Genomic DNA, 13272 nt, shown 5'->3' with positions numbered 1-13272 from the left:
ATATTTAGTTTGGATCACAAATGTCATTCTGCTCCCTGACCTTAAACTGACCATGTCCAACCTCGTTTGAACTGAGTTTAGATCTTGTATCTATGTCATGTGTAGGAACATCAAATTCCACATACATTACATTGACCTTCTGTAGCCTTAGGAAGTTTATGTCAGATCATTGATAAATTTGAAGACGTCATCTTTAATTATCAGCATATTTTCTTCTCCTGTTTCAGTTCCGTTATTTGTCTTTTCCTTAACTTCTCTTTTCCGTAATCATTTAGAGGACACATCTGGGAATAGCCTTATTTTATAAAGATCTGGGTTGTTATACTACAAAACTCACTAATCACTGGCATATGACTTGCTTAGAAAGGTGCTTTATCTCCCATTTAGTAGATTGATGTAGCCCACTTATTTAATAAATGACAAATATTCAACATAAGCACAAATAATGATTAGCTAATGATTCCATTGTTTCCTGAGTTTTAATACATAGGCAACTTATTTGCAGTTATTTAGAATAACTTCCTCAGAAGGCAAGACTAAACAATTAAAATAGTTATTAGATCTGAAAAAAATGTTTGAAATAAAGAAAAAAAACTGAAAATGTCAACCTGTTTTCAATGACAAAATTAAACTCCAGATTTCTGCAGCGATTAATTTTTTTTGATTTATATGAGACTTTCATTGAAATTGATGTGAATGGGCGGCTCTTTTTAACTATACAGATGAATTTTAGAGCAAAGTGTTCGAAATTAAGAGTAATAGAATTAGAAACATATGTCATGAATGGAGAGCAAGTAATTCAAATGTATTTTTAAATCGCTTGTAAGCTTGTAGTGGCTCTTTATTTGCATGTTCCTGGCAGGCATAATGATTTCCTCTCCCATGGCATGACTGGAATATTACTATTGCACTTCATCTACTGAGGTACTAAAATAAATTGACTAAAAAATAAACTTTTTAATTCTAATCATTTCTCTCCATCATTTCCTCTCTTTCCCATTCACTTACTCTTTTGGACTCACAAGTTTAATTTCCCTGATCATCCTACACTCTTAACTTGTCCAAAATAGCTGGTGGAGTTCTTGCTGCTCTTTCGTTGTTTCTCGATCCCCTTTGGCTTGCATGGAGCTTGAAGTGGTATCCTAAAATGTTGGGTTCCTGTTACTTCAGAGCCATCCCTTTGTGGAAGACCAGCAATGTTTTGATGGTCAGCTGTCCTAAGTCTGAAGTATACTGAGTCAATGTCATGCCATACTTCCTGTAAATTCATATTTAGATGTGCCAAGTTTTACCTTAATGAAAAGATTTATCTCATTGCTTTCCTTCTCCTTGTCATTCTGGACTATCATCGTCACTTCTTGTAGAGCATCATTTCAATCTCTCTCCTGCCCTGATCATTCAGTTGTGAAATTGCTCTTCCCATAATCTGTAACATGCCCAGTTCAGAATTTATTTTTATTCAATGCCTTGATTTCAAAGATTTAAAGTACATTTATTGTCAAATTATGTATGGAGTATACAACCCTGAGATTCATCTTCCCACAGACAGACACAAAACAAAGAAACACCATGAACCTGTTCAAAGAAAGCATCAACACCCAATACACAAAAAAAGAACTAATCTCGCAAGTGGCAAAAAAGCGAGTGAATAACACACAGAATATTAAACATCAAACCACAGAGTCCTTGAAGCAGTCTAGGAATGTTCAGCTCAGTTCAGTTCAATTTAGTGCTGTGTTGCTGATTGACTGCAGGCCGCATCGAAGTGCTCCAATCAAAATCATGCAAAATTGCAATAAAAAAGGTGTAACCAGAAATACATATAACATACACTGCAGAGTCTTCTAAAAACAAGCCCAATCCACGAACCGCACCAATCAAATCTTGCCCAAGACCCAAGATTCCTGCACCTTCCTCCATTTTTTCTCATTTATTGATTTCTCAGACTTGACTGTCAGCATTTCTTGCCATCTCTAAATGAAGGAGGCAACTTCAGTTAGGATTGAGATCCAGCTATAACAAACAGGAAAATATATGTCCAAGTCAGGAGAGGGTGTGGGCTTGTAGGGAGATCTGCAGGTGATAGTGGAGGCACTGGTGCAGTGATATCCTGGTAGTTAATTCCATGTCTGTCAAGTGATTGCTTACTATTCCTAATGTTTAGGTACCTAATTTCATTATGTACTTTATGATTGCCATTGATGTATACTGTTTATATTGGCCATTACTGGAACTCTTCTCTTAAACACACTTGTTTATAAACTTTACATGGCATCCATATTTCAAATTAGTTAACCTTTTTTTTTTGGCATGTCCATTCTACCAACATCTTATCTGCAAGTATTTCTTTTGAACTTAGGTTATCATACAATGCCGAGTAAATCATAGGTTGATTTTGTTGAGAAAACTTATTGAAACTCTCAAAACTCAACGAGAAAGTTTAATTGATTTCAATGGTAAGCATTTGATTTTTCAAATCTCTTAATATAAGTAACAATCATTTTAAATGGAAAAATCCTTACTTATAAATCTTCTTATTCCATCATTCTCTGACATACAATTACCAACTGGTTTTGGATTATTCAACATGTATGTATATCATGGTGACATTGTGGAATTGTCCTTATTGTAAATTTCGGTAATTGTGCTGTTTTCAAATAACTGTTTGCTAAAGGAATGTTTGTAACTTTATGCATTTTTAAAGTGCCATTCAGGAGCTTTACAAGCAAATCTGAATGACACTTTTAAAAATACATACAAACGAACAATCCTTTAGCAAACACTTATTTGAAAACTGTATGCTGAGAGGAACAACATGGTGAGGAAAACCTGCTTCTCTCAGATGGTCGTGAGAGCATGGAATGGGCTGCCAGTGCAAGTAGTGCCTGCAAGTTCAATTTCAATGTTCAACAGAAGTTTTGATAGGTAAATGGATGGTAGGGGTATGGAGGGCTATGGTCCCAGTGCAGGTTGATGGAAGTAAGCAGTTTAAATAGTTTCAACATGGACTAGATGGGCCAAAGGGCCTGTATTTGTACTGTACTCTCTTTGACTCTGTGACTCTAAATCAGACATATAAAACATTCTGAAGATGTTAAAAATCTTGAGCAAAGCATCCGAAATGCTGGAACAACACAGCAAATCTGATCAATCTTGGAGAGAAATAAAAGTCAAAATTTTAGGCCAAGACCTTTCATCAGGACTAGATGAAGGATCTGGGCCTGAAACATCAACTGTTCGTTCCCTTCCACAGCTGCTGCTTGACTTCCTGAATTCCTCCAGCATATTGTGTGCATTGCTCAAGTTTTACATGCAACTCTGATTGTAAACACAACAAATGAGAGGAGAGGCTTTAATAGTAGTATTGAAATTTTAAGGCTCTGCTTTAGCAGCAGAAGTACCATGAATCCAAGAATCTCAGATATCTAGGCCGCCTTAAATTATTTATATATATATATAGACAAGGTAATTTGGCTAGATGGTCTGAGCCAATAAAGGTGCATCAGTATGTTTCCTCCTGACCTTTAGCACTAGGTGGACTTAATGGAGCTCTTCTTAATTGAAGATTTAAAAGAATGCACTTAAAAAAAAGCCTTTAGATGTAAATTAACCACCCAGCGCAGTGCTCAGTTGCATAATTTGGGGTAAGATCTGAAACCTTTCCTGCTGTTCTCACAATTACCTCCAGGTGTCAGAAGTGAGAATTCCAGAAAACCTCTAAGAGGATCTGTGGGATGACACATCAAAGTTGCTGGTGAACACAGCACGCCAGGCGGCATCTCCAGGAAGAGGTACAGTCGACGTTTCAGGCCGAGACCCTTCGTCAGGACTGACGAAAGGTCTTGGCCTGAAACGTCGACTGTACCTCTTCCTAGAGATGCTGCCTGGCCTGCTGCGTTCACCAGCAACTTTGATGTGTGTTCCTTGAATTTCCAGCATCTGCAGAATTCCTGTTGTCTGTGGGATGAAATCCTTTTGGTGGTCCATGAAACCCTTCGATATTATAGCGAAGTCCAGGAGAGGCACATCATTTTCCATTAGCAAGAAATGTTGTTGAAATCAATTTCTACCCTAAATTTCAGTGGCTATATGCCCACTTACTCTTTATTCCTTGAACCAAGATGGAGGATGGTAACTATGTGCTGTGACCAAAGCACAAATTTCTTTGTTTTCCTATATTAACATGTTTTAAACTATTTTCCTTCCCCCTTGTTTGGCAGTGAGCAGTAAAGTCACCATTGATTGGTCGGATCAGGAAACTGAGAAGTATCGTGCAAGTCTTTCCATGGAAAAACTTCAGCCTTTTACATTCCCTTATTATGTCTCTCCTGACTGGAGTGATGAATTAGTAAGTGAATTAACAGAATGTGAAGGGAATTTTAATTATTTTTATTCAATTACTGTCAAGACAAATTTCAAACACATGAAACAGATACTTTTTTATATTCATAATTTAGTTAAAGCAACAAAACAATTATATTGACTATAAGTACATTCTTTTTCTTGTCATATTTTATTTACAATAGGTTATAAAAGACAATAACAAATTACAGTATAAATTCAACATTTTGGCAATTGGATAAATACTTATAACTAAAAGTAAGTGCAGTCAAAAATGGGGTAAATAGTGAGGAAAATGGAATTCCATTCAGGGTGACAAAGCAAATGCAGATGGGGATAGTTAACTGGCATGCCTAACCTCACTCAAAGTAATTGATTCTTCAGTACGTAATTTTTTTTCCATTCTATTTCAGAGGACAGATTAGGGTGCAGTTCAATGATATAATCCTTATGGATGCAAACTGGATTAGTGTAGATAGCAAAATAGTTTGAATGGACTTGATGGACCAAAGGCCAGTTCTGTGCTCTACAATTCCATGGGTCTCTCATTTTAAAAACAAGGAAGTCTGCAGATGCTTGAAATACAAAGCAACACTAACAGAATACCAGGGGAACTGAGCAGATCAGGCAGCAACTATGGAAATGAATAAACCATTCAGGCTGAGACCCTTCTCTAGGATTTTTTAAAAAAAGGAGGGAAGACATAGAATAGTACAGCACAGTACAGGCTCTTTGGCCCACAATGTTGTGCTGACCCTTAAACCCTGCCTCCCATATAAGCCCCCACCTTAAATTCCTCCATATACCTGTCTAGTGGTCTCTTAAATTTCACTAGTGTATCTGCCTCCACCACTGACTCAGGCAGTGTATTCCACGCACCAACCACTCTCTGAGTAAAAAACCTTCCTCTAATATCCCCCTTGAACTTCCCACCCCTTCCCTTAAGGCCATGTCCTCTTGTATTGAGCAGTGGTGCCCTGGGGAAGAGGTGCTGGCTATCCACTCTATCTATTCCTCTTAATATCTTGTATACCTCTATCATGTCTCCTCTCATCCTCCTTCTCTCCAAAGAGTAAAGCCCTAGCTCCCTTAATCTCTGATCGTAATGCATACTCTCTAAACCAGGCAGCATCCTGGTAAATCTCCTCTGTACCCTTTCCAATGCTTCTACATCCTTCCTGTAGTGAGGCGACCAGAATTGAACACAGTACTCCAAGTGTGGCCTAACCAGAGTTTTATAGAGCTGCATCATTACCTTACGACTCTTAAACTCTATCCCTTGACTTATGAAGGCAAACACCCCATAAGCTTCCTTAACTACCCTATCTACCTGTGAGGCAACTTTCAGGGATCTGTGGACATGTACTCCCAGATCCCTCTGCTCCCCCACACTACCAAGTATCCTGCCATTTACTTTGTACTCTGCCTTGGAGTTTGTCCTTCCAAAGTGTAGCACCTCACACTTCTCCGGGTTGAACTCCATTTGCCACTTCTCAGCCCACTTCTGCATCCTATCAATGTCTCCCTGCAATCTTCGACAATCCTCTACACTATCTACAACACCACCAACCTTTGTGTCGTCTGCAAACTTGCTAACCCACCCTTCTACCCCGACATGCAGGTCATTAATAAAAATCACAAAATGTAGAGGTCCCAGAACCGATCCTTGTGGGACACCACTAGTCACAACCCTCCAATCTGAATGTACTCCCTCCACCACCACCCTCTGCCTTCTGCAGGCAAGCCAATTCTGAATCCACCTGGCCAAACTTCCCTGGATCCCATGCCTTCTGATTTTCTGAATAAGCCTACAGTGTGGAACCTTGTCAAATGCCTTACTAAAATCCATATAGATCACATCCACTGCACTACCCTCATCTATATGCCTGGTCACCTCCTCAAAGAACTCTATCAGGCTTGTTAGACACGATCTGCCCTTCACAAAGCCATGCTGACTGTCCCTGATCAGACCATGATTCTCGAAATGCCCATAGATCCTATCTCTAAGAATCTTTTCCAACAGTTTTCCCACCACTGACGTAAGCCTCACTGGTCTATAATTACCCGGACTATCCCTACTACCTTTTTTGAACAAGGGGACAACATTCGCCTCCCTCCAATCCTCCGGTACCATTCCCGTGGACAACGAGGAATGGTACCGGAGAGACCTCAGAATAAAAAGGTGGAGGAGGGGAAGGAGGATAGCTGGAAGGTGATTGGTGAAGTCAGGTGGGTGTAAAGGTAAAGGGCTGAAGAGGGAGGAATCTGATAGGAGAGAGTGGGCCATAGGAGAAAGGGAAGGGAATCAGGCCAAGTGACCTATTTCTGCTCCTATATCTTATGATGGACATGTTCAGCATTTAAGAAAGATTGACATTTGGCATTCATACTGGAGAAATAAGCATAATTTGGATACTTAGTGTATCGGTTATTTTCAAACAGAAACTAAACCGCACAGAGACTAAGCGGGGTTGGGGGGAGGTGGAGGGAGGTTGACTCTGTATGACGCACTGCACAAATAACGAAGTCCTAATTCAAAGAAAGTACTTTCGATCCTTTATTAAGAAACTAGCAAAAACGAACTGTCTTGTAATGATAAAAATCTAATTAAACTGAAACTAACAATATAAATATATTCAATCGTACTTAAACATTAGTGTTAAGCGTATTTAAATGTAAGTGGTTTTAAGCAGTCAACAAAACAAATAATTCCCCTCACCTACCCCCGCTTTAACCAGACTAAAGCTGAACTAAAGCAATGCATGTGACAAATTACCTATAATAAACACAAAATAAAATTCAGACAGAAAATAGACACATGGCTCCTACACTTAATATTTAATCCTTTTTAAGCCTTTTAGGTGGTTTTATTCATAGTAAGAAAAGCATTCAATTTTGGTCATAGTCTTGTCAATATCTTTGCCATACTAACCCAGCACATCATTGTTCAGTTTGAATAAAGGCAGTGTACAAAGTAATGTCTCCACTAAAATACAAAATAATATACAAAAGTAGTATATTATGTTTGTTACATAAATATATAATTTCTTTAGGCTGCTGATGGACTTGGATCTGTGCCTGTCAAACCTTCAGAAGTAACGTTCAGTCGAGTGGTACCATACTTTAACCTAAAGGTTAGATGCTTTATCACTTTTATTTTCAATGGTGCATGGTCTCAGAATGGTATTTTCAATATATTTATAATGGGGTTATATACATGAAGCTAAATTCTTTAAGAAATTTGTTTTAAAAGCCTTCATTCCATTGGTTAATTGATCTTTGTTATTTTTAATGTACTGTTTTATTTTATATGTAATTTATAAATTTTATAGGCTTTTCGTCGTTATCAGTTAATGGATTATGAACCTTATTCTACTCAATATTCTTCATCCACTTATGTTCCATTAACTTTGGCACGGCCTCTCAGGACAGGAGCAGAGGTAATCTTTAGTTTAGCACATAAAAATAATATCTATTATTTGTTATCAAGAATGGAATTAAGATTTGGGGCCATTCAAGAAACTAATTTGGCCATTATATATCTCAAATAAGAATTACACATATCATCTAAGTTCAAATAGAAGAAAGAAAAATGTCTGTAATATGTTGCACCTTTAATATCTATTTATTTTTCAAACTTATTCATTTCTTCTCCAGTGTGTGCAAAAAAACTGGCAGAGCTGCACAAATTGCCCTGACTAGTCGTGATATTTTGGTCAAGAGAAGAAACAGCAATCTCATCAGAAGGAGCATACTCATGCCAGTTGACCTTATTAAAAATATATAGGATGATTATTATTAATGGAATCAAATGTCATATACTGATAAATGATGTAATTTGTTTCCTTATTAAAGAATAGGAATCAAATGTGAACTGATCTTCTGCTGTGTTGCTGCTGATTGGCTCCAGTTGTTTAAATGAAAGGGATGATTGCAGTGAGAGCAGCCAGGGACAGATCTCACAAATTCTTGCCTGTTTTGCGAAATATGTAAACAATAGTTAAGCCTTACAGGAAACATAATAAGTGAAGTTTTTTTCAATGAAGCATTAAAATCTATCTTAATGACATGCTGTTTGAATATTATTTAGATCAGTAAGAAACAACAGGGCGGGGGTGGGAGAGAGATAACCTGGGGTGATGTAAAATCAGATTTTCAAAATTTAGCAGTATCTAACAGTACCTAGAATAAATGGGTGGGATTTGATCCAGATGTATGCATCTATTGCTCCGTTACATCCAATAAATTTCCCAGGCCGAGTGTCACTAAATATTAATGATGAATCCACCATCAGATCCAAGGAAGTAGTAAGTGGTACTTTAGTAGAATTTGCCCAGCCAGTGCCACAAAAGGTCAAAGCTTTTTGCTAAAATAAGCCGTGAAATTCCTTGGCCAGCGTTGAAGTGTTCAACAGCTGAGCACTGGGAGTAACTTAAAAGAAGCTAAACGTCCATCTCAAGGATTGGTTCCAGACTTTATCTGGGAACCATCAAGACCAGTAAGAACAGAGGTAGATTAGAGCGACCATAGTGGGAAGGGAAATTAAATGGTGGAAAGAAGAAAACAGTTGGAATGATGTTAGTGTCATAAACCTGAGAAATAGCTATCAAGTATCCATTGACCTTATCAGTGAGGTGTTGTGTTACTGTTAGCTATAAGAGAAAATTTTAATGTCAGTAGACATCCATGTAAGGAGCAGATTACATCTGAGAGCATATTTTCAGTTACCACATTTCAGTTACTGTTAGCTATAAGAGAAAATTTTAATGTCAGTAGACATCCATGTAGGGAGCAGATTACATCTGAGAGCATATTTTCAGTTACCACATTGGTGGTGCCTGAATATCTACATTGAGGCACTAGTGGTTCCTGCTCAACAATAAAAGTAGGCATTGACTGTCTTTGCATTGTTACTATTGTAAATTCCAGTCCAATTTGAAACATCATTCCTTTTAAATGTTCTTTCTACAGGATGAATGTATCTCAGTGCCACTAAATTGTCAGAAACATTTTGAAACTGACACACATTTGGATGAACGGCACATGATAAAACCTTTGGCAAAGGATGAAAAATCAGCCTCAAGCACAGCAAACTTACTTCCCCCTGAAGAGTTACTCAGACAGCCAGACTTCCATCCGTTATACGTGTTTGTAAGTAATAAGTGCAAACATTCAATTATAACTTAAAATTCCTCTCCGTGATTGAAATATAATTGCATGATATCATAATATGAATGAAGTATAGTGTTATTAGGTTTTCATGTGTAAACATGTACTGTATCAGTTTTAGTGCACTTTACTGTGTTTGTCGATTGCAAGCCCTCACAACTGTGACATCAGGGACATCTCACCAGCACATTGTACTACTGGAAAATGTTAGGACCTATTCTGGAGTTATGCTATATAGCAAACACTAATTTCAGCAGCAGCCAGTCTGAACATGGATTGTAGATTGAATTTTAAACACAGCTCTGAACAACGGTCTTCCTAGATCTGCATTTTGGGGGTTGACTGCAAACACAGAAACACTCAATTTTACCTCAGATGCCTGCTTATGTATGAATACAGCCCAGAGGCAATGGGAATTAAGGTACAAATCAAATCAAGTTTAATTATCATTCAAACCATACATAGATACTGCTGGATGAGAAGGTGCAAAACATTCAAAATAACAAGCAAATATTCAGAAATAGTGAGCAACATAATTCAAACTTTCAGGCGAAGAAGCATACTCATTCGGAAAAAAAGCATATATAATCCAAGACCCTGAGCAACAATGTCCAGCAATTGATGGTACAGTCTCCCAGTAGTGTACAGATGCACGCAATCCAGCCTGTCATTCCATCGCTTGAATACAGGAGGACAGCACCAATAGGCGAGGCCAGGCCCCAGCCAAGCTCAACCATGCTGTGTGCTTCTGCATCCTCACCTGGTCTGCAGCAGCAGGCAACCCCAAGGCTTGAGGCCTAGTTCTCGCTACAGCTGAGGCTACACAGCTCCCATGTCGACTGCCCCTCCACCAGACAAGGCTTGTGGCAACTTACATTATCACTGCCCAACAGAGTCTTGCGATCACAAGTGAAACGTCCAAGAGAATCTCCCACAGTTATACTGCACTAACTCCAATGCTTCCAAGTTGCAGACAGCAACACCACTCTGCAGCCAGGTCAGCTCCTCCGATCCCAAACCAGCAGGCTCCCCGACATCCCAATGGGCTCCTCTGATATCCGGTGTGTTTCTCTGATATTCCGACAGGTTCCTCCAGCTCCTCCAGTATCCCAAAGGGCTCCTCCGATACCCGGTGGGTTCCTCTGACACCCCAACCGCCCTCTCCGACATCCCGACCAGCTCCTTCAACACCTCAGCTGGCTCCTTTGTCACCATTCTGGCCGGCCCTTTCGACCCCTCAACCGGCCCCACAGCCGACACCAGACCAGCTACTCCTATCAACGAGCAGCTCATTGATGATATTATCATTAATCTTTTATAGATTCTGTTATACTTCTTGGATTAACTGAGTATGCCCACATGAAAATGAATTTCAGGGTTGTATATAGTTGCGCATATGTGCCTGTACTTGGATAATAAATTTACTTTGAACTTCGAACTTCCATGGTAATTGATTTATTGTTGTCACATGTACCAAGATACAGTAAGAAAACTTCCTTTTGCATGCCATCGACACAGATTATTTCATTACAACAGTGTATTGAGGTAGTACAAGTGAAAACAGTAAACCAAAAGGGCTTCTCTGGAGCCATTTTGGCCTTATTCTCATGATCTGTTACCCTGATTGTTGACTTCAGGGTAAGGAAACCGGAGGTCCACAGTCAAAGGTGGAGAGAGTCAGCACTTTTAGTTTTCTTGGTGCTATTATTGCGAAGGACCTGTCCTGGGCCCAGCACATCAGTGCAATTATGAAGAAAGCATGGCAGCGTCTCTACTGCCTTAGGAGTTTGAGGAGATTCAGCATGACATCTAAAACTTTAGCAAACTTCTACAGATGTGTGGTGGGGAGTATATTGACTGGTTCTATCACAGCCTGGTATGGAAGCACCAATGCTCTTGACTGGAAAATCCAACAAAATGTAGTGGAAATGGCCCAGTCCGTCACAGGTAAAGCCTTCCCCAACATTGAGCACATCTACATAAAACACTGTCACAGTAAAGCAGCATCCATCTTCAGGGACCCCCACCATCCAGGACGTGCGCTCTTCCTGCTGCTGCCATCTGTAAGAAGGTACAGGAGCCACAGGACTGTGACCAGCAGGTTCAGGAGCAGTTACTACCCCTCAATCAGCAGGCTCTTGAACCAAAGGGGATAACTTCACTCAATTTCACTTGCCCCATCATTGAAATGTTCCCATAACCAGTAGACTCATTTTCAAGGATTCTTCATCTCATGTTCTTAATATTCATTGTTTATTTTATTATTGCTATTATTTATTTATTTATGTATTTTTGTACTTGCAAAGCTTATCTTTTTCACACTCATTGAATGCCCAGTCAGTGCGGTCTTTCATTGATTATTGTTCTGTTATGGATTAATTGAATATACTGCAAGAAAATGATTCTCAAGGATATATATGGTGATATATATGTACTTTGTTAATAAATTTACTTTGAACTTTTCAACCCATTTCTTAATGACATCCTTATCCTCCCATATGATCTTATGGCAATCAGCAGTAAAACGTGGATTGGGTGTTAGTTCTGTTTGCTACATACATATACCACATGTCTGTGTCACTGCTATAAACAGTAAGCCTCAGCTCCAGCATCCCTTCTGCAGCTGGCTTAGGCAAGCATGCTCCACAATCATTAAGTCGGTTAAGACCTCCCTGATTGCCACATTATTGCCAGTCAGATTGCGTTGCTACTTGCAATTTGCTCATGCTGATATTGCGACGTAATAAATGTTGTTCACCAAAGTATAATTCAGGAAGGTTTCATTATTGACATGGAACAGCTATATGTAGCAAAACCACAGTCAGTCAGGCCTCTTCATACAATCTTTTCTAGACATGCCCAATGATTCCTGCTTGGACTTGTGCAACTTGATTGCGTAGGCTGGTGGGTTGCTTCGAGATAGCCATGTTCCCCTGTGATATTTCCGACATTATGCACTGTCATGAGAGGTGGTTGTCACTGTGTCAGGGAATGTGGAGGACCTCTTCAACATATAGTGAACTCCTCTCATTTCTGCAGTCTCTCAGGACATGACTAGTTAGTGTTGGACTTGCAATGTAGCACACAGAGGCACCTTCACCCACCCATTGTTTCATCTGGTTGTCTGATAACCAGTTCAGGACTCTGTGGCCTTTCATGAATGTTTGTCTTGACAAGACCCAGGCAGCAGATGTTTTACAGACTTCATTTTTTTTATCACTGTGCCAGGTATCATTATTCAGTCTTTCAATAATCTCTTTAGTTATATCCTTTAATGGCTGCAATAACTGGATTGTTTCCAACTACACCTCTGTTCTTTGTTTACCTGCTCTACTAGTTTATGTGCATTGTGGTGGATATCCAGCCTCTACAGAATCTCTTGTATTTAAGTATAATTTAAGAAAGGCTCACAATCTAAAACCTCTAGGGAGACTGGATATTAGATAGCATAGTAGTTATGTTACTTGATTATTGTTCTAATGAAACAAATTTAGATTGTGCTATGCAGCGAAATTCAATTAATAGTTAATTAAAAGATGTACATTATATGGTGACCGTGTAAACAGCAAGTTTGTTGTTTACAACTACATCCAAATTATTTATGTCCTTTGAGAAAAGAATTGTTAACCATTTCAAATCTAATCTAACTGCAGAACAATGTCTACAAGGCTACCTTGCAGCATTTCAATGATATTAGAAATGGTTTAGTCATGCCAATGATTAGGGGATTTCTAACAAATGCTAGCCATATTCTGTGAATTC

At 38.9% G+C, this 13272-nt stretch overlaps 1 protein-coding gene across 1 annotated transcript in view; it reads left to right on the top strand.

Annotated features, from left to right (window-relative positions):
* Positions 1-13272, top strand: part of cfap221 (cilia and flagella associated protein 221) — a 174272-nt gene that overhangs the window by 134502 nt on the left and 26498 nt on the right. The window contains exons 15-19 of the mRNA XM_072262113.1: positions 2360-2456; positions 4221-4348; positions 7395-7475; positions 7674-7781; positions 9313-9492. Coding sequence (XP_072118214.1) covers positions 2360-2456; positions 4221-4348; positions 7395-7475; positions 7674-7781; positions 9313-9492 — 594 coding nt within the window. The remainder of the gene's footprint in view (positions 1-2359; positions 2457-4220; positions 4349-7394; positions 7476-7673; positions 7782-9312; positions 9493-13272) is intronic.

The sequence above is a fragment of the Mobula birostris genome, chromosome 6, assembly GCF_030028105.1.
Source record: "Mobula birostris isolate sMobBir1 chromosome 6, sMobBir1.hap1, whole genome shotgun sequence".
NCBI lineage: Eukaryota > Metazoa > Chordata > Chondrichthyes > Myliobatiformes > Myliobatidae > Mobula > Mobula birostris.
The sequence above is the reverse complement of the archived record's forward strand: the minus strand, read 5'-3'. Positions and strand labels throughout refer to the sequence as shown.